This window comes from Triturus cristatus, chromosome 6, assembly GCF_964204655.1.
Source record: "Triturus cristatus chromosome 6, aTriCri1.1, whole genome shotgun sequence".
Taxonomy (NCBI): domain Eukaryota; kingdom Metazoa; phylum Chordata; class Amphibia; order Caudata; family Salamandridae; genus Triturus; species Triturus cristatus.
The window spans coordinates 1482991878-1483014618 of NC_140589.1; the positions used below are offsets into that span (position 1 = coordinate 1482991878).

The 22741-nt window shown below is 42.6% G+C and overlaps 1 protein-coding gene across 1 annotated transcript in view; it reads left to right on the forward strand.

Annotated features, from left to right (window-relative positions):
• EML6 (EMAP like 6) overlaps nucleotides 1-22741 on the forward strand; it is an 884002-nt gene that overhangs the window by 279882 nt on the left and 581379 nt on the right. Inside the window, exon 6 of the mRNA XM_085612599.1 lies at nucleotides 21946-22081. Within this exon, the coding sequence (XP_085468725.1) occupies nucleotides 21946-22081 (136 nt within the window). The remainder of the gene's footprint in view (nucleotides 1-21945; nucleotides 22082-22741) is intronic.

Sequence of the window (22741 nt, forward strand, 5' to 3'; positions counted from 1 at the left end):
ATGCTCCACAGGAACCATTGTGTGTGAACGGGTACGGAAAGAGAGGCAGAACTCCTTTATACTTCTGATAGGAAGGAAGTCGGCCACATATCCAACAATTTGTAGCATTGCTGGTCTGATGGGAATGATGTAACATACTAATGAATGTGTTGTTGCGCAGCGCAAATCTATAGGACAACTCATGTGGCGGTAATTCACTAAAAGAATGTTCGGCAGTAACATTGTAAGCAGAATGAGCACGCTTGGAAATAGGATAGTACATGTGCAACAGTATACTTGCAGCAATAATAAAAAGACTTAGAAAAAACATAATCAACAATGTCACTATACAGTGACTATGAAGTGATTTACAGTATGCATGTTTCTTGAGCTGTTTCTGTCTATTTCTCTCTCTAATTCGGTCTAGAGGATACATGTCAAAGACTTAATTCAACCGATTCACCTTGGAGAGGACTTAAACAATCGAATTGTCTGACTTGCTAGACCTTAGTTTCAGTTTATAGTTTTGAGATTCGGTCTTTTCAACCAGGGGGAGTTTTGAATCAGTCTCTGGAAGGGGGCAGGGCTGAGAGTTCAAATCAGATGGTAGTCCATGAAATTTCTTGATATGGCTCGAGTGTAACCAACCCTTGCGACCCTCGACCTTCACTGCTGTCCTCGTCGTTAGAAGTACCAGCTTTGGTGTTTGCCAGCGAGGCTCCAACGGGCTCCTCCTGTCGAAGTTTCGTATGAAAACAAAGTTTCCAGGAACCACTTCATGGGGCTTTACCTCGGTGTTGTCGGGAAAGGCTGCAGCTACCTGTGAACGGCAAGATTGTAGTGCAGACATCAAGGAAGCAAGGTAATCTGTCAGCATATTACAATCAACATCAGTGATTTTACGAGGTATAGGCGTCCCCCACATATTTGGCGGCCTACCGAAGACCACCTCGTACGGGGATAGCCCTGTGCGAGAATGTGCTACCATTCTCATGTAAAAGAGTGCAACCGGTAAGGCTACTATCCAGTCGACACCTTTCTCTCTACATATTTTAGAAAGTCGTATTTTCAGGGTCTGATTATGACGTTCCACGAGACCTGCTGCCTCGGGATGTCGGACACAGTGGAATTTCCATTGATAGCCTAACAAGAGTGAAATGTGTTTCATTAGCTCGGATGAGAACGGCTGGCCATTATCTGAGTACACGATACGGGGCAAACCATACCGTGGGAAGAATTCACGAACTAATTGTTTGGCAGTAGTCGGGGCAGTGTAATCTGAGACGGGATATGCCTCTGTCCAACGGGAAAGAGCGCATACAACTACGAGGACATATTTGAATCCTCGACATCGTTCCATCTGGATATAATCCATCTGGAGGACTTCAAAAGGGTGATCGGGAGGTTGAAATCCACCCTGCTCTACAGGTACGCCTTTACCTGGATTGAACTGACAACAAATCATACAAGTTCGGACTTTCTGTTTGGCTGCAGCTCGTAAGTGTTTGTTGAACCAAATGTGTTGAATACTGTCTAACATAGCTTTTTCTCCTAAATGTGCTGGACTATGTATTGTGTTAATGATAACTTGAACCATTGAGTCGGGGAGAAACCATATAGATTTTCCCTTCGTCATCCATCCCTGATCTGTTTGGATCCCTCCTAATTCAGTCCATTTCTTTATTTCCTCTGGTGTAGCATGTGTCTGTATGTCAATTACATCAAGGGCGGGATCCCTAACTGTCATGCAGTGTGTTGGTGTCGGAAGTATTGTCTTTGTCACGTCAGTTGCATGATTCCGATTCTGGGCTGTCTGTTTAGCTGTTCGGTCTGCTAGATCGTTACCCTGGGAAATAATATCGGTGACTTTTGTATGGGCCTTACACTTCATGATAGATATTGAAGTAGGTAGATGTATTGCATCTAATAGAGCTTGAATGAGGGGACCGTGTTGAATGTTGGCACCGTGAGAAGTCAAATAACCTCTCTCTCGCCAAAGGACTCCGAAGTCGTGTACAACTCCGAATGCATAACGTGAATCTGTGTATATGTTAACTTTTCTATTCTTGGCTTGAATACAGGCTTGTGTCAGAGCAATAAGCTCTGCTGCTTGAGCTGATAATGTGTCAATACAATTTGTTTCTATGACTTCGGTGTCTGTCGTGACTGCATAAGCGGCCACTAACTCTCCTGTACTTGTTCTCATACATGAACCATCTACATAAAATGTCAGGTCTGGGTCTGGTAATGGGACATCTGTTAAGTCTTGTCTGGGTTTTGTCGTAATAGTAATGACTTCAATACAATCATGTGCCAGTGGGTCTGTTCCACTTAATGGCAAAAGTGTGGCAGGATTTAATGTACTACAACGTCTGATTTCTATGTGTGGCTGAAACAATGTTAGTTCGTAACCTGTCAGTCGTGCTATAGTCAAGTGTTGTGTTTGTGTCCGGTTCAAGAGAACCTCTACTGCGTGTGGTACTTGTACTGTCAATTGATGTCCTAGTACTATGGAATCGCTTTGTCTGATCGCTAGAGCTGTCGCTGCGACTGATTTCAGGCACGCAGGAAGAGCTTGAGCTACGGGATCTAACGTGCTAGAAAAGTAAGCACATGGCTTGTGTGATCCTGCTTGTTCCTGAGTGAGTACTGACAAAGCAGTACCTTCACGTTCTGTAACAAAGAGTGTAAAAGGCTTACTGTAACATGGTGTCGCTAAAACAGGTGCTTGGCATAAAGCTTTCTTTAAGTCTTCAAAAGCTTGTGTATGTTCTGGAGTCCAAGGGAGGACAGTCGAAGTCGCTGCCTCCTGGTTTGTCAACTGAATGAGTGGTTTTGCTAAAAATGCATATTGGGGAATCCACTGCCTACAGTACGAAGTGAGGCCTATAAAGGCCCGTACCTCCTTTTGTGTCTTGGGTGGTGGCATGTTTACAATTAACTGGATGCGGTCAGGTGTGAGCTGTCTCCCCCCCCTTGGACAGCAAGTGCCCTAGGTACACAACTTGCTGGGCACAGAATTGCAGCTTCGAAGGGGACACCTTGTGCTCCTTGTCGGCCAGAAAATGTAAAACCGTCAGTCATGCTCTCTCACATTCAGGTTCGCTTCGGGCGGTGATCAGCAGATCATCGACATACTGAAGCAGTGCAGTGTTAACTGGCATGTGGATACTGTCAAGTTGTCTTTTCAGTGCTTGGCTGTAGATGCTAGGACTTTCTGTAAATCCTTGAGGTGCGCGTGCGAATTTAAAACTTCGTCCATTTAAACTAAATCCGAACAAATATTGGCTTTCCGGATCGATTGGGACGCTAAAGAAGGCGTTCTTGAGGTCAATTACAGTAAAGAACGTTGCTTCTGAGTCAATAGCTGTCAGTAATGAAGAGATATCTGGGACCACGGGATATTGTGGTACAATGCATTTATTCAATTCGCGCAGATCAATAACTAATCGATATACTGGGGGTGCTTTTGGATCAGTTCGTTTAAGAATCGGAATGATCGGAGAATTACATACATTGGAGTCGGTTTCTACAACCACTCCTTGTGCAATGAGCTCGTCAATGATTTGCAGTAAAGCCACTACAGCATCTGGAGGTAACTTGTATTGTCGCATTCGTGGTAATACCACTCCTGCTTTGAGTGTGACTCGATATGGTGTAATGTGCATACAACCTACATCAGTGGGGCCTTGTGCCCATAAATGTGCAGGTAGATTCTGTAACCGGTGATCCATGTCTCTTGACACGTAGTGACCTTTAAAGTCACGCAAAAATAGTCGTACTCCGTCCGGAGAACAACATATTATAGCTCCTAGAGCTTTCAATGTTTTTATACCTAACAAGTTTTCTGGGCATGATTTTGTGAGCAATAGATCTGTAGTCCGTGTCAATGGACCAACTGTAAATGCAAGTGGTTGTGATACTTCGTTAATAGTAGGCTTTCCTGAAAAACCAAGGGAAATATTTTGTGAGCCTGAGAGGGGTGCCCCTGGGACCTCGTTGTGACTTATAGTTGTTCTGCTTGCCCCTGTATCAAGTAGAAACTTTCTGTCTTTCCCTAATACTTGACTCTGTACATAAGGACCCTCTTGATCTACAGGAACCTCAATAAGGGGTAAGCCAACTTCCCTCTCTAGGCTATTTCATGTGTAGCGCTGATAATCTGGATAGTCATTTTGTGCATACTGGTACATCTGTTGTGTCGTGTTTTGTGTTGCGGCAATAGGCTGTGACTGTGGTTGTGGTACCACTACGGTCTGTTGTGGAACTGCCATGGGCTGTACATGTTGAGGTGCTTGTTGTTGGATCTGATCCTGTCGAGGCGGACGTGGTCTCTCCTTGGTTTTACCCGTAGAGATATTATGTTTCAGAACTGCACAATCGTTTATATAATGACCTGGCTGTTTACAATAGTTGCATGTCCCTTTAACGGGAACCGCTGAATTACTGGACTGTGTCGTACCCTTTTTATGACCGTCAGCTGGAACTGACTGAGCGACGAGCATTTTCATTTTCGTGTCTTTCATACGTCTTTGTTCGTGTTCTTGTTCTTCTCTAATTCTATTCTGGTGATACTGTAACATTTGTAACATCTGTGAAGGAGTGTTAGCTTGCCAAGTGCTCTCAACTTTCAATACTCTGTTTTTAACCTGTGGCAGGGAATTCTCGACTAGTTTTGTTACAAAAAGATGTGGATATGAATCGCTACTTGCTTTCAGGCCGCTATTAATACCAAAACATTTTTCAAATCGGGAATAAAAATCACTAGTGTCTTCATCGGGTTTCTGTTTACAAGCTGAGATTGCTCCCCAGTCTTCCTTTTTCGTAGTTAATAAACGTGGCAATACTTGTACTAATAATCCTGGTAATGCTTTAGTTTTGTCCCCAAGCCCTACGCCTGCAGTTCGGGCATTTTCTTCGTTTTCTAATACTGTCCAATCAATCTTTTGGTCTCCCACTTCCCACTCTTTTTCTTTGAGTTTCTCATAAATACCGGCAGGCAATAATACTTTCAATATTTTCATAATGTCAGGATAGGTATAATCACCCATGAGTAACATGTCCTTTAGTTCACGGTGAAAACCTGCTGGATCTTTGTCATGGCTGGGCACTAATTTTTTCATTTCCAATAGTTCTATTTTAGTTATGGGCGTGTACACAAACACGCGTCTAAAAGTATTATCATCGTTCCTAACTGGGTGTACTTCGCGTAAGGGATTCTGTCTGTCTATGTAATACGTTTTTCTCTCCATGGAAGGAGCTGGATCATGTTCTGGACACAAAAAGGCACTATATCTATGTCGGTATTCTAGAATTACTTTAATTAGATCGGTACCTAGACCTCTCCATTTGTTCATGAATAGTTCTATCAGTATATCAGGTAGGGGACCAGGATCGGAGTGTTGGCCTTTATATAATATAAGGAGATGTTGTATCATGTATATACTAGCTAAACGCTGTTCATCTGGGGCAAGATTCAGAAACGTGTGTGCTAGCGCATCATCACTGTATTTTTCAGAGCTGTCAGCCCATTGTACTGCTGACCTGGCTAATTCTTGTTCATCCATAGAATCGAGCACATGGTACCCCCTTCGTTCTCGAAGTAGTTTATCAGTAGCCTGGAATAAGTGTTCAGGGGTCCTTGGATTTGAGATAGCTGTTTGAAAAATTCTGTTACATTCTGGACGTATCGGACGTATTGTATTATTAAAAGATCTTCCTTTTCCTACATAAGCTATCGTTTGTCTAGCTGGTAATTCTAATTGTCCTGTGTTCATTTCTGACTGTTCCTCCTCCTCTTCCTCTGATTCAGTTTTATCTGCTTCTAATCTTCTTTCATGTATTCGTTCTACTTCTTTTCTGATCTTTCGGCACATAACTTCTATATACTTCTGTTTATCATGTTTCCCGTCTGCTATATTCTGACCCCATCTGGTAAGTACTTGCATTTCCTCCGGCTCTACCTCAGGCCTATCTCTGTTTCTGATCAAGCAGTTTATGAAAAAGCGTAACAATAATTTTTGCATGTCTACTTTCTGGTATTCCATGGCCTCGCCAATACTTTCAGGACCTTGCCCTGTTTGGACAAAGCGATATATTTTGTCTAGATGTTCAACCATTCCTGGTAATGTCATTAAATAGTTTGCAACTCGTCGTAAACGTACTGAAGATAGCAACATTCTGTTGTGTTTACCTGGCACTGGATCATATCTACAATCTGTAAGAGGCTCATTTAATATATTGTCATTAGCTCTTTGGGGTGTACGTTGGTGTGCTAAATCCCTATAAGTCAATCTAGTTGCTGGCGGTGGCGTGGAAAAACCTCCTGTCGCACCTCCTGAGGTGCCAAGTCCAAAAGGATTTGTTGGGTGTAGGGTAGAGAGTGTGGGTGCAGGAAGGACTGTAGAAACAGATGGAATGTTTAGAACGTGAGGAGGGGTTTGTTGCTGCGGAGGTGGGTGCAGCTGATCTTGGGATTGAGCGTCGTTAACAGGTGGTGTGCGTGGCTGCGCACCATTAGCATATTCGGGGGCTGCATCATCTAAATAGGGAGAAAGGAAAATGTCCTTTGCGGTCTTGGGATGTACTTTAATCGGGAGTAATGGAGGTGGCAGGTCTTTTGGTACCTCCAGGGTGGCCTTAGGCAAACCCTCGGCCAGAAGAGGATACATACCATTCATAAGAGTGTTTCGTTGTCTGTCTACTTGTTCTGTTTTTACTCGGATACCTTCGTCAATTAATATGTTTTCTCAGGCTCTTTCTGAATCTTCCCTACTTTTCTCTTCTTTTCTGAGCGCTTTCTCTGTGCGTCTATGCGATTCTTTACGCCATAGTTCAATGGCATCTTTCTGTGACTGTCTGGCTTTCTTTTTCCATAATGCTTCTTCTACTCTCATGATGCAATCTGCCTCCCATGTCCCAGTAGCGGGCCATCTCTGACTCTCTGCTAAATCCTTGGTGTAGTCCACCCATAGATCAAGATATAATACGGCATCTAGGCCATGTTTATGGTACATAAAGTACCCTGGAGTGTCCCTAGGAGGAATGGGAACAGCTTCCTCGAGTATCCCTTTTCTAGTTTTTATCTGTCTTAATTTTGAAAATAACGGCATCTTGAACCTTGCTACTTAATTCTTACTCGGTCTTGAACACAATAATTACAATAAACACAATAATGAAGATCGAACAATCACTCATACCACGACATTTAAAACATATCACAAATTTTTTAGAAACGAACAATAATAATTAGAATAAAACTAGTTAACTGCATAATACTAAATATACTGTATGTACTGCTAAACAGTACAGATACACTGCTAAAACAGTGCAGACCAGGTCTGTGTACCCAAACCCGTCTTGACCGGCACAAACTAATGTGCACGTCTAGATGCGTCCCCAGCAACGGTACTCACCGGGAAGCACGGAACGGAAGGCCTCGGAAGTCTGGACTGGACTAGACCAAACTGGACTGGACTCGACTCGTGACTTAGATACTTCGGAACCTTCGGAATCTGGTGGGCCTCTGTATACCTCGGATCTTGCTCTCTCAGCTAGGCTCTGGTCGGGATTCTCCGCACTCCTCACCGCCTCGTCTGGGTGTTGATCGCAGCCTCAGTCGCCCCCGTTGGCCTGAGGGAGATACAGGAAATCCTGCGGGTACGCGTAATTGTCCGTCCGGCTGTGGCAGGAGACCGGGTCTGCAACGCACCTCCGGCGCGTGGGGTGTGAGAGGTGTCCCTATTCGGGCGCCAATTATGTGGTAAATTTAAATTACCTAGACTTAATTTATGCGGTAAAATTCAGTAAGAATAACTCAGTAAAAATAAGAGGCAGAATCCGTGGTATTTGAGGTTATAAAAGGGAATTTATTCCTTACAAAGGAATGATGATGGTTCGAACCAGGCAATCGAGTTCCGTCACCACGAAGGTTCAGGAAGGGATCAGCAATACATTATTGACAGGTTATAATATTTATAGTAAAATGCATTACAGTAAAGACATATGCAGAAGGCGTTACAGTTGAGAAGAGAGATAAGAATACACATACGTAATGAAAAAGGTGTTACAATAGGCGTGCATAAAGGCGTATACTAGAAACATCATTATGATGATGACACAAGTGGGTGGATCCATAAGAGAATCCTGCAAAGTCAGCAAAAATACATGGCAGAGATGCGCGCGCAGCCGCATGACGTGTGATTGACGTGCAACTAGAGGGTGAAGGGAACTTGACATTTAGCCCTACATGAGGAGACAAAAGTCTGGGATGTCAGGACAACCTAATCCCAAATCATATCTAATATCTTGTGTTTAAGGAACTATATTATCTGGAAGGAAAGGTCTTTCGGACAGAGTCTATTCTATACTGACTGCTAGTGCGTGTACAAGCGTCTAAGTGTCTACATGAGATGCGAGGGGGCATGGGCCTACCATGGTAACGAAAGTCATGAATTACTTGCACGGAGACAGTAAGGCCGGGCCCTTTGCTCTGCAGCTGGAGGGATGTTTACCTAAGCTACTAGACAGGAATGCATTTCTTGAGGAGCGGAGCAGATAACTTGAAGGCTGAATACAGTTTTGGCAGGCAACAGGCCGGGCTAGGCACCGTTAGCCGCGCAGGAAGTAAGACAAAGTTCATGGATACAGATGCAGGTCCAGGCTGGAGTATTCAGAGGCAGAAGCAGGAAAAGCTCGATGGCAGAATTCAGGGCCTACCTTGTCAGAGCTGGAAAACGTGAAAAGTATACCATATAAAGACGGTGGCAAGGCATACTTAGGAACGGAATATCTGACCCATTCATGGCAGATCTGAAAGAGGACATATTAACGTTGGACACAATTGTATTTGCGTCTTCATAGCTTGAAGTGGAGGGAACATACATGTACTTGTAGCATGTACATGGAGCCGTTGGGGTCTAGATAGGGGACACAATTGACCATATAAATTCATATTTCCTCAGTGGTCTACACTCAGTAGTTCACCCCCATCTTTCTTTTTGGCTCCTGGAAACCTTGTGACAAAGGAGGATGAGGTGTACCCAGGTAGAGACATGGGGAGGTCAGCTTGGCTTCCACTGGAAGACTGGAGTGAACTTGAAAAGCAGGCAACTGGTACTGACTCTGACAAGCCCTGTGTAGAATACAAGGAAATGCCTCAGGAGATCAGCACCACCAAGAGCAAGGAAACGAATGAAGCCTAGACACAAAAAGAAGCAGTGAAGCTGGCTCCGATAGCCCAGCTGGAGAGACCAGTGACTGGAAGCAAAACACATGAGAACAACCACAGATTAAAAGTAAAGTTTGGAAGGACGGACTAACAAACAAATATGTTACAGTGGAAAAACAAAACTTGATAAGAAAACTAGAGAATCTTAGAGAAATAAGGGCACATTTCCCCTAAAGGAAAGACCCGTGGCACAATAAAGCAGTGTATGATGTCAATGGTAGATGGAGCATTAATATGAGAAGTGAACCCGAATCTAGCCTCAACAAGATGCGTTTACTTTTTTTCTGAAAAGACTAGAGGAAACGCCAAGGATCAATTAATTAATCACCCCTCCCTAGGATCAAGTAAGTATAGGAATCCAGAAAATAAAACTGGCCCTGGTGAACTTGCAGAATGGGAAAAAGAGTGTCTGTTAAACAAATTTACAAAATGACCAAAAATTGCCCAGTTTGTTGTTGAAAAATTGATGATTTTGCAAATGCTAGCAATTCATCCGTTTCACCCTATATCACAGCAACTACTCTATTGACAACGTCGACTTCAGTACCAGCCACTTGTGACAATACAGATCAAGATCAAGGCCCAGGCTTGGATCAATGCTGGAGAATGGAACTCAATTCTGTAAGCTCACTGCAGTTTCTGCGGGTAGTGTGTCATCCCAGAGAATCCGTAATGCAGCTCCAGAGCTAAGTAGTAGACCTTGTCTTCCATTATTGTCATCACATTACAATACCACATCCCATGAATTGCACACATATGAGAACAGGGCTGAAATGGAACTACCCGGGGAGGATAGTTTTGAGAAAGTGATGACCAACCTTAACACAAAGGTAGTAGAATAGTTCCAGAAAGCAAGAGTACTATTAACTTCAAAGTGTGGGGAGATCCCAGCAAGTCCAGGTTACTCCAGATCTGCCTCTCTTCAATAACTTTTTATCTTTAGGCAAAAAGAGAGCTCCAGCCAATTATCAAAGCAGGAGGGAGGATCTCTTAAGCCCAGAAACCAGGAATGTAATTAAGATAACAGATCTCTGCAATCAAGCACAAATTAGAATCTGAGTCCATCTCAGAAGCAGAGAATACAGCTGAAACGTGGATCACATCTCCCTAAATCAAAAACCAAATCTCAGCAACCTCGGCTTGGCTACAGGTCCAAAAAAAGAAACAAAGGAAAAAGTTGGTGAGAACCAAACTCTATTGAAAAAAATCCATGTAACAGTATAGAGAATGACAGATTGCCAGTGAAGTGTCAGTAAATTGGCCCATTCCAACACTTGATTACCTACAGTCCCCACAAATGTGCTTACCTATAACTACAATTCTCTAGCATTGTTCTCTTTCCTAGATTCCCATCCTTTAATTATTCCTCGTTGGCCGGCTGGGAACTTTTGGTTATCAATGTTAACCTAGCAGTGTACATATGTTTAAATAACACTGAAACAGTAACATGCAATCATGGGTACTCTATCCACCTCTGTTATGACCTGGATCTGGCCCAAGAGATGGAGTCATCACCGGTGCAGAGAAGGGGGTGGAAGTACAGATCAACAACTGCTATTCAATGCATGGGTGAAAATGCAAAATACTTTTAAGTGTGCCTCATCTCACTGTCTCTCATGGAGCTGGATGATCTAAGGTCATATTTCTCTTACAGTTGTCCTTGTTAAGGACTTCTTGGCCCTCCCATACCCTAAATGGACTATTCATTAACTTCAATAGGCCTGCTGGATTATATATGTGAATCTATGAAAGAGACAAGCACAAGATAACTGTAGTTATAGGTAAATACTTTTTTGGCTCTTTAGATGGTCAGTGTTTACTGACACAATTCCCTGCAACACTCACTGAGCATCATTTATGAGTGCACAATTGAGTAAAAAATGCTGGAGTTCCACAGCTGTAACCAGTATTTCCGCATCAGAAATTCCACAGATTCTGATTTTGTGAATCATGATCAGATTATTACATGCACAGATGGCAATTGTTCCGCTCTTGAATAACACTTTCTAATGGAAAAGGTTCTGCATCAGGCCCTTATTGCAAGGGCTTCTTTCAGATTTGGACTCCACCCCCCTTGTGGAGTAAGTGATAAATCTGGTGGAGAATCAACCTGGGATATTTATCAACCAAAGAGATAGGATGGTGGAGGAATTTCCGCTATATATTCTTTACCGTATTTAGCATGCCCTCCACATATTACATGATTTTACTGTCTCACTATATTTTAAATTAGGCTTTAAATGTACTTATTTAATGACCTGAACGTATCCTATATTATCAGTAACTACATATACTGATAGCTGCCAGTGTATATAATATAAAATGCAATAAAAGCTTTTTTATGTGGTAGAACAGTTGCGACTTTGAAATCTGGAGAATGCGGTTTCCCCACTTAAGTACCCCATCACGGCATACATTCACTGCTGTCACTTTGGTGATAGAAATATAATTTATAATATCTTTCCATTTTGCAATACAATACACGTTAAGAAAGTAGATTGTTTTAGGATAGCTGTCAGTTCTGATCATCGAGCGCAACAATGGAAAATGATCAGCGAGCATCATGTACTTGGGGTCTTATTTCCATCCATTTGTATTTATTGTGAGCAATGGAAAAGGAAGGCTGCAGAAAAACTAATAAAGCGAGGCGCGTGTCAGTCAAGAAGGGCCAAAAAGCATAGACGTGATTGGAGTGCACTAATTGCATGCTGGGAAGGGAGAGGGCAAAGGCATCATCCGAGTGCGTTAAGATGATTACTTGGAGCGCTGCCCGCGGAGGTATTCTAAGCAGAGACTTTCCTTTATGTTGCCACGGTGTACAGCTCCTGTGAGTGCTTACTGTACGAGACGGGAGCCTACAACGCACATCTTTAACCCGTCCCTGAATAAACAAGCATTGGCAAAGCCAACAGCTCAATCATTTAAATGGTGAATGAAGGAGAGGAAAGAGAGATGGAGGAAACAAAGGGGGGTCAACAGATGAGAAGGACGAAGGGGAAGAGGGGAAATGAAGGAGAAGAAACTGCTAGGATTATTTATTTTGTGTTAAGTGTAAGCTCCCTGTAACACCGGTTATGCGCTGGAAAGACCCACATACAAATATATTAAAGAAAGATGTCAGCTCACTTCACATTTACCGCTACACTATGAAAACGATGTGAAGAGAAAAAACAAATAATCTGCTATGTATAAAGGAAAATAAGACCAAGAAAACTTTTTTAAGACCAAGAAAAGCCTTTTCTAGCTTATGTATAATTTTCAGAAGTAGTCCGTATACTCACAATACAGCCAAAGACACCTGCTGTTTTGAGTAAATTTGCCTGCGACTTCCTGGAAGGATTTATAGATAGCACTGGCTTACGTTATGAACAATATTGTTACGGTTGCTTACATGGTTGAGTAATGTTATTATTTTATCCACCACAGTGGCTGGACCTGGATCTGAGAGCTCAGATTCCTCATGTATCCTTCTTACCCACATAGTAACCGGAATCTTGCCTTTACTACTGGGACAGCGAACAACAGCCGTAAACAATGTCTCAAAGATCTTGCATGACATCATGTCATGAAGCTGTAAAATTCCTAAGCACCGGCTGGGTGGACATTTCCTGTTAGACGGTATTGTGGTGTAGTATCTACTTACAAAGATATTGAAGGCATGAACTGGCTTCATGTATGCTGCAACATTGAAGTCCTCCATGATGCGAGTGGCTTTTAAAGCGTAAGTGAGGTGTCCATATTTGATTGTGGTCCCACTCCCCAAAACATCACAAAAGATGCAAAGTATACACTTTCAGTGGAAAAGTCAAAGCTCCCCATCCATCCACCAAATGACAGATAGAAGCAAGACGACTTAGTGTCCAAAGGTCCATGTGAGTCAATTCAAATTCAAATTCAAAATTTTTATTTGATTTAATTCTCTACTGAGAACAACAAATAGGAAATTTAAAAACAACAACAAAATTACATCTGTAACTAAAAGGCTTTGTAACATTCATCCTAATATATATGTATAATTTTTTTTTACATTTAAACAAGTTATAACAAGTAAATTACTTAGGAGGTGATTTTAAAAGAGAAATCAAACTCTGTACATTTTCACAGTTGCACTTTGTTTGGATTGGCTTTAGGAACCTATTTCTAGCAGCAAAGACTGTGGGGTTAGGGCATATGAACAGTGCATGTATCAAGTCTTGAACTCCTCCTTGACAGAGGTTGCATAGGCTTCCGACATTTTTATTTTGTGTCCAATTGCAAGTTAGGGATTTAAAAGGGAGGATCCCAAATCGAAGTAAGATCATGCATCTTCGGGCGCCGTGACTTAAAGTAAAAGTAAGATAGTGTTGCCTTTGCTTAAATTCCATTGAATCTGCATATGCCTTGTATAGTAACCGTTTTGAACAGTGTAAAATGTAAAGATCATAACTTATTCTTGGCGCTGAGTGTTTTAAAAAAAAGTTTCAAGTGTGCCGGAGTCCAGGATTTCAGCAGATCCACTGTACATTCTGTTAACTTCAGTGCAAACGTTAGATTTTGATAAAAAACATATTTTGTAGATCCTGGATCAAAGATTTCCGATCTTAGCAGTGCTCTTAGGGTTCCTGGTTCTGCATGCAAGATGTTATATGTCCATCGTATTATGTTGGTAATTCCCCTGGTATATGTACTGGTTAGCGAGAACTCGAGGCGCAGGGCTTGCACGGGCACAGCTTGAGGCACTTTAGTTAGTTTCCAAAGGCTCTGGCTTTCTTTAAGTTGTATTGAATGCCATTGACTTATTGGAATGTGTTCGAGAGCATATGAAAGAACAGATGGAATCTTTGTACTAAAGGCTTGCAGAAGGGATAAGAAATGCCTGCGCCCGGTAGAGGAGTACAGTCTTTGAAGCGCCCCAGTGTGAACATCTGCTTTGTGGGCCAAGTGCTGGAAGTGGGAATGATTTTTTAAAGTTTGAGTAAAAATACGCCCCAAATAGGTGTATTCTTCCACTATTTCCAGCAATTTCCCTCCTAAGGTCCAGTTGTAGTTTGTGTGCTTTTGTTTTCCTCGGAAAGGACTATTTTTGCTATATTTGGGATTAAAAAATTCCTTTCAGTGTATATTGAAAGTGCGTCCAGATTCCTTTGAAGACCGAATGGAGTAAGGTCGAGAATAATCACAGCGTCTGCGCACAGCAGGGTGTACATTTTAGACAATGCTATTTTCGGAGGAAAGTTGTTTACCTGCGTGAAGCAGCCCGGAAGGTCACTGAGGTACAGGGAAAATAGTAGAGGAGCTAGAAGACATCCTTGCTTTAGTCCATTCGATGTTTTAATTGGGGATGTAAGGTCCTTTTCTTGCCCAAGTAACACTTGACACCAGGTTTCTGAATGTAGTGCAACAATTATACGAAGTAGATTTTCTGGAATTCCCAATTTTTGTAGCTTTCGCCAGAGTGTTGGTCTGTCCACCCTGTCAAATGCTGTTGAGAAGTCGATGAAGGCAGAGTAGACGACCTATGATTTCGAAACAACGTATTTATCGATTATTGCTTGAAGCATAGCTATATTATCGTTTACAGAATGGTTTTTCCGGAACCCAGCTTGATTTATCGGTATGGATCCAGTTGAGAAAGCCCACTCTTTGAGATGCTCCAGTACACTGGCCGCAAAAACCTTTCCTGACGCGTCCAGGAGGGCAATCTGTCTGTAATTGTTGTGCAACAGCCGAGAGCCCTTCTTGTGAATTGGAATGATTATACTTCCTTTCCAGGAACTAGGAATTCCGCCAGTGACAAAGTAATAAGAAAAGAGAGGAGCTAAAAACAAGCTCCACTCCTTTGGATTCTTTTGAAGCACCTTTATCGGTATCAAATCTGGGCCCATTGCTGCAGATGGTCTTGCTTTTCTAATAATAAGTTCGATTTGGGGGGGTAAAGGAGCAAGATTGTCAAAAGGAGTTACTCCGGTCTTATCTACTTGGGTTTTCATGCTTTCTGTCCTCTTGTTCTCCCTGTACAAACTTGTTAGATACCCTTCCCATTTACTTGGAGGAACTGTTGCAGATTGTAAGGATTTTTTTGTGCCCATTTCTTTTGCAATGAGGGCCCAGTATTCACGCAAGTTTTTTTGCTTAACCGCGATTTGGATGTCCATCTAGTTCTTATCCTGTTGCGCTTTTCTTTGGCTTGTCTTTTTCCTTTCGATGATGATTTGTAAGCGTTTTAATTTCCTTTTGTCTACTTTCGGAATATTGTAAAAATTGCGCCCAAATTAATTTATTGAGGTTTGATGCATGTATATCCATATTTTTCTTTTTGTGTTTTTTTTAAGTGACAATTACGCTGGTTAAAGAATTCTTGTAGACATTCCACCAATTTCTTTAGAGTAACTTCGAACTTTGTTATTGGGTCTGTGAGGACTGAATTCTCAAGTATTTGCACTAGTATTTTCCTTATTTTGTCATTATCAAGTACTCAGATATTCCAGATGAGACGTCCTTGCCCCTGGTTAACCTGTGCTGGACTTTGTGAGAACATATTGAAACCTGTAGAGCTAGATTTCACTATTAAACCAGTGGTGAGTTTTAAGCGTGCGTGATCACTGCCCTGGTTGAGGTTGATACTCAAGTGTATTATTCTCCTGAACAGATCCAGGCTACATATCATGTAATCTAGTATTGAGGAACTAAAGATGCCTTTTCTTGTAGGTGCTGCCAGTATGTCACCTTCGATGTTGCCATTTAAGATGACTCCATTAATAGCTGGAAGCGAGGAAAGTATCACTTTCCCTCGTTTATCAGCTTTAATTCCTGCGGGAAAGGTAGGGGTAGATATTGGCGGGACCTCTTCTTGTTGTCCATAATCCCATTTCTCCAATAGATCATTGGAGATTTTCCCGTTGAAATCACCTGTTAGGAATATTGACGGACATCCTTGATTTTCTACCACCTCTTCCATTTCCTGGAGTATTTCGCACATAAGATGATAGAATTTGGGGCCGGGCGGAATATATAGATTAAAGATAAGTAAATCATTTGGTATGCCCGTTTGCTCCTTTTGGCACTTGATCTTAATACATTGACTATTCAGTGACTTCATGGGTATGATCTCCTGGTCCCAGAGAAAGTCTTCACTAAGAAGTACTGCAAGTCCGCCTTTGGCATGACCACGGCTAACTGGTTCTGCTGGGATGTCATATACAATGTATTTGTCTAGATAAAAGGTTGTGGTTGACCATGTTTCCTGGAGTGCCACGATCCCCGGGTCGTCTTCCAGTATCATTGCGATTTTCTCCTGACTTTTCCCCGCTATATTCCAGGAGACAATGCTCAAACCTTGGCTAAAGAGGGAGTATGTTCGCCCTTCCCTCTTTATTACTATTTAAGTTCTCTGCAATCCAGGACCAATGCTTTGCCTCTGTTTTTATCTCCTCCTTAGGTATGGGTTTATTCCAAATTTTTTTTTCTCCATTCCTAATCGAGATAGTTAGTTCTTGGTTGGGAGTACTTATTGAGTCAGTTAAACCATTATAGACTTGAGCGGGTAGATGATTTTTAATGGTCTCTTTAAAGGGGTTCCGGTTATGAAGTCCCTTATTGGTGGTTGCTGTGACATCGTATACATTTTTAAACAAGATTTCTCTTTCATGTAGAATGATTCCCGGGATCACCGGGGACCAAAATTCTACTACAGCCACCGTGGTTTCAGATTTTAACGGAAAAACTACCAGTTTCATTTCTGTGCTTGAGAAAGTTTGAAGCGGATGTATCTTTTGGCTCGTAATTCGCTTCCAATTGAGTGGGTCATTTCCAGAAGGGAATAGATCAGTAAACTCCAAAAAGCGTGATTGAATCTGTTGTTCATAAGGTTGGTCTGTCGTTTGAATGGGTACTGGATGAATCGGTTTAACTTGACTTATGCCGGGTTGAAAGTTCCCTGCCAAGGGATTTAGGACGTTAGTAATCTCTTTAGTTTGTATGCCGTTCTGCTCCATCATAGAATGGTTTGAATTATTTTTCGATGACTTATCACTTTCGGTAATTTGATTATCCAATGATGGAGAATTTGAAAATTTTAACACACGTGGTTTTTGCTTTGCAAATCTCCTCATTTGTCTTTTTTTCTGCCTTTTTTCTTATATTCTTGTTAACTCGCTTTTCCTTTTTCGGTGAAATTATCTCCAAAGATGTTGGGGATAGAAAGTCGGAGCTTGTACTTCTTTTTTTGGTTTTAATTATAGGAGAATACTTAATTTGTTTGACAGTCTGATAAAAGATTGGCTAGTATGGTCTAGCCGAATTTGGAACTTCATTGTTGTCTACTTCCTCAAATATATTTTTGAGTGAAAACACTTGAGTGTTCTCCACCTTTTTTTGGTTTTTCTCCCCCGTTTGGGTTGATGCATGCTTCTTCTTTAGTATTCCTACTTCCTTTGGAGAGGTATCCTTATGATAATGGTAATGATGGGGAGACTCGGTTTTTCTAATTCCTTTGCAAGATGGTGATTGGCACGTACACTGTTGCTTCCTCTTTTTTTCTAAGAGGTATTGTAAAATACCTAATTGAGCGTCCAACAGCTGGTCTGAGTTATCCATCATGTTCCCCAAGAGAGTGAGAATTGATTCATGGATTTTTTGCAAAGTGAATAACGCGTTGGATACAGGGATCTGGCAATTTGGAGATTGTAAGTGCCTTGTAGAAAACAATTCTGGTGATTGGGAAAAGTTCCCAAATAAAATTGGTGATTTCTGGGGAGTACTATTTACAATTTTCGTGTGTGCTTCTCCGTTTCTCTAAGCTCTCGACTCGGGAGAGATACATTAATGTCAGGTAAAGTAAAATCTGTTGCAGAGATTTGATGAGATTTTTGTTCCGGTTGAGATTTAGGAGTTAATTTAGGAATTATTTCCTGATCTTGCAGTACTTCACTTTGTTCCAGGTCTTGAACTATATTAGTAATGGCTTTGTCTCCCTTAAGTTTTTTTTGTGGTTCCTTTAAATCTACCAAGTGGACTTTTGTGGTATTACTAACGTTCTGCGCATTTCCTTGGATGTGCACGATTCCTTGCTCATTAAGTTCATACCCTTTGCCAGTATCATTAATTTTTGGAAAACATTTTGTTATTTCCACGTTCCTTAGCACATGTCCTATGGGAGCCTTCTTTCCTGCATTAATTTGTGTGGCTTGCTGTGTTCCGAGTCTTTTCATAAATATGGTACGAAATCTTAATTTTTTGTAAGCCATACTGAATCTAAGCAGATACTGTAGTGTTTTGTTTATTTTTAGAAATGAATACACTGTTTGACAGGTTTTTTTACTTCCGATGGTACAAAGTAAAGTTGGATGTTAACCTTTCTAATTGAGAAGGTGCACTTTTAAATATGAGAAAAGACGCACGTGGCTCACGTGGCTCCTCACGCGGTTATAGATGGATTTGGTGGCTCCAGTGCAGCTCCAGTGCAGCTAGGTATTTGCACACGGCTCCTGCCGTGTTGCTAAAAGTCAACGTTTATATCAGAGAAAGTGATTTCATCCCCCTGAGGTCTGCAGCCTCTGAGTGCCTCTGAGTGCCACTTCGGCCGCTCGCAGCCTATGGGGCCTCCGCAGCCGCCTGTGCTGCCTTGCTGCCTCAATAGCAGTCCCGTCGTCCAGGCTTGGCTTGGCTTGGCTCCCCTCACAGCGCCTCCGATAGCAATAGCAATAACGAGCAAGCAGTGCGGCTCAGCGATTCTCGATGTTTGTTTTCCCCGCTGCTCTGCTCCGCCGCCTCCGCTGCCTCTGCTGCTTACGAAAACGAAAACGAGCAGGCAGAGCATTTTTCCCAGCTCGCGGTTCAGCGTTTTTGATCCCCCGCTGCTCTGCTCTGCTCCCTCCTCTGCCTCTGCCTCCGCTGCCACGTGCTGAACTCAGCTGCAGACAATCAGGAAACTGATCCTCTTACGTCACTTTAGAGGCAGATTTAGGGGCTAAGGAGGCTAAGGAGTGGTAGTTAGATGATGCTGAGTAATATGAGGCACACCCCCAATAGTAGTTACGGATAGCAAGAGGCAATTGGCAGATGAGAGGTGGTAAAAGCAGATGAAATTAACAAGTTAGGGGAGCGGGGCAAGCGGGCACACTTGGCATGGATGCAGGCTGCGCCCGATCTGATCCAACCAATGGCAATCACTCACTACAGCCTCCCTCTAATGGCGGCCACGCTTGCCTTTGTAGAACAAGTATCGGGTATCAGTCAATTTGTCAATTTAGCTGCTGTTCGGTAGCGGTGGGAACGGTGGTGTAGAACCAGTTGGCACCGTTTTGGCTCACTGCGGTCTCACTGCAGATCCCCGTTAGAGGCGGCTGCACCTACCGTACTTGAAGTTTCTGAGCAGATTTCCAGCCCGTTTCAGGTGCAGTCAAGGAGCTACCTTCTACTGCCTCCCACGCTGCCACCGCCACCATGGACCGTGGCGCCCGCTGACCGTTAACCAAACGAGGACCAAATGAGGACCGGCAAAAGGGGGACCAGGCCTTCGCTCCACTCCAACGCCCCTTTACCGACGTCCTTTGACGGCTCGAACTGCAAACTGCTCGATGCACCGCTGCGCCGCCGTTGCCACAGTCTCTCCTCTCTCCGGGACGTTTGCACAGGTGAAACTGAAGACGGACTCTGTGAGTCCCATGTGAGTCAATATGTCTGACAGTTGGGCAAACTGTGTTCAGTACATTGGGGAGGACATTTTGAATCAGTTTGTATCGTAGCAAAAGGCACTAACCACTTGCCATTAAGCCAGAAGCACTATGAAATATTGCCACTTTTTTCTGTCATGGCAAAATGGGATAATTGCTCACCTCGACACCACAAGGCTTCTTTCTTCAAAAGATTTTGGCAGGGAGTACTCTGACAATGCTTTTTTTGCCTCAAGGTCCACGTACCCTACCAATGCATGCTTGAATGTGAAGAGACAAAAAGCTGTAACTAGGCACAGCTTTACTAAAGTTGGCCACCTGAAAGACAAACCAATAGGAAAGACATCTTAAATAGCTACTGCAATAAAACATGACTGTTTTCTGTATACAGTGCACGCATGAACTAAAGAAATAAATGTGGTATGGATGATTGTGGTTTTCAGGTGGAAAATAGTCCCTTACGTATTCCAGTGGACTTACTTATACCTACTACTTCATCTGGAATATGGGCCATCATCCAGGAGTCCCCAGCCATCTCTGTCCTGGGCTTATCTTTTAGTCTGACTCGAGGTGTAACCCATCTCCTTGCAGTCCTCCTCAAGGCATCGGAGCCAAGGTGTTTCTTGGCCTTCCTCTTTTCCTTCTTCAGTGAAAGTTCCAGGTCAAGACCTGCTTGGTGGTGTTTGATGCAGGTTTGCAGAGGGTGTGACATATCTAGTCCCAGCATCTTTTCATGAGCAGGGAGCTGGAAAGTCTGCTTCCATAGATCAGTGTTGCTGATGGTGTTTGGCTAGGGGATTTGAAGGATTTTCCTTAGAAAAGTACTGATAAAGGTCTGGACTTTGTTGGTGGTGGTCACTGTTTTCCTCGAAATTTCTGCTCCATACCTAAAGCCGAAATTTACGTTAGTGTTAAAAAGCCTGGTCTTTGTTTGCAGCGTTAGGTCCTTGGAGCTCCAGAGCTTATTTAGCTGAATGAAGGCAGCATTTGCTTTGCCGATTCTTGCCTTGCCATTGGCGTCTGTGCTGCCCTGTTTGTCTATGACACTGCCCAGGTAGATGTAGGCCTCAACCTCTTCCAGTACCTCACCTTTAAGAGTGACTGTAGTTGTGCTGGCCCTGTTTGCCTTCAAGATCTTGATTTTTTCCCCTTTCGATGTTGAGGGCAAGTTGTGCTGATGTGGCTACCATATTGCCGATCTTCTCTTGCATCTGCAGATGTCAATGGGAGAGTACAGCCAGGTTGTCTGCAAAGTCCAGGTTTTTGAGCTGCGTCCAAGGGGTTCAAAAGATCCTATTTCTTGATATTTCTGGGGATGGATTCATGATCCAGTGTGTGGCCAGAGGGAAGAGAAAAGGTGGCAGCAAACAAGCCTGGTGGACTCTGGTCCTCACTTTGAAGGATTCCGTGAGTTGCCCTCCATGGACTGTCTTGCAGGTAATTCCTTTGTAAGACTTCCTGAGGATTAGTACGAGTTTATCTAGCACACCGCAGTAGCGGAAGAGTTTCCAAAGGGTCTCTCTGTTCACACTGTTGAATGCCTTCTCAGTCGATGAAGTTGACATGGAGGGGGGATTTCCATTACATCAACTGCTCATTGATGATGTGCAGTGTTGCAATCTGTTCTGCGCAGGATGTATCTTTATGGAAGCCAGCTTGCTGGTCTTGCAACTGAGTGTCAACTTGTTCCTTCATTCTTTTCAAGATGACTCGGTTGAACACTTTGGCTGGGGTTGATAGAAGAGTTATACCTCTGTAGTTTGTGCAGTTACTCTGGCAGAGTTAATTCCAGTGGAGACTTAAGGAAACACCCAAACAGTCAATAAAAAACAGTAAAGTTAAAATAATAGACAGTGTCTCAAAGTAATGGCTGAAAGTTCTGTAGCTAAAAACGCAAGAGACTGATCCATAGCCACTTTCTGTATGTAGAGAGTATGTATTGTATACAATATGTTTGCCATGAATAGCGCAAGCCCTTTTATGTATCAAACCTAAACATGTTGCTAAGTACCTACAAATATGCATTTTTAGTTATTTACACAATACTATGCCATTATCACTCAATTTTGCCTCTCTTGCTACCAGGCTGGAATATTCAGCATGTATGCATGTGAAGAAGGCTTTGCCACTGGTGGTAGAGATGGGTGCATTCGACTGTGGGACACGGATTTCAAGTCCATAACAAAAATTGACCTCAGGGAAACTGAACAAGGATACAAAGGTGAGCATTTAATTTTCTTGCAATGTTTACAATTTGTTAGACAAAACAATCTTTTGTATACTACCTAGTATCCTAACTTAAATTAAATGTTTTCATAATTCTTTTAAAAAAAAAAATGTTTTTATTAATTCATACTAACTTGCACAATTACAGCTAATTTACATAACATTGTCATATAGACACATCTGTATGAATCAATTTACAGTTTTTGTATAATTGTACAATCCCATATATCTGTTCACAAATGTCTGTTCCTGCTCTGTTCTTGCATCTCAGTGTCCACACTGGGAGAGGTACATATCTCCCCTTGATAAGTGTTCCATTTGTGCCACTTTTTATCTCACTTCTTGGGGGCAGCCTCTGGATTTAAATACTTCCTTTTCTGCAATCATTCATTTGTCCATCTACTTAGCCCAACCCCCCCGCCCCGCGTTCGGCACCTCAGTTGCACCCCAATGCATTGCAATAGAACGTTTTACTAGTGTATATCCCAGAGTGACCCATTGCTGTTCCACAACAGTGAGGTCTGTTGCCTCACATATATTTAGAAGCCCCAATCTTGGTTTCAGTTGTATATCCTTCCCTATGGCTCCATGCATGTGTCCTGTGGCTCCCTCCCATAGGACCTTTATGAGCGAGCATTCCCATATACTGTGGAAC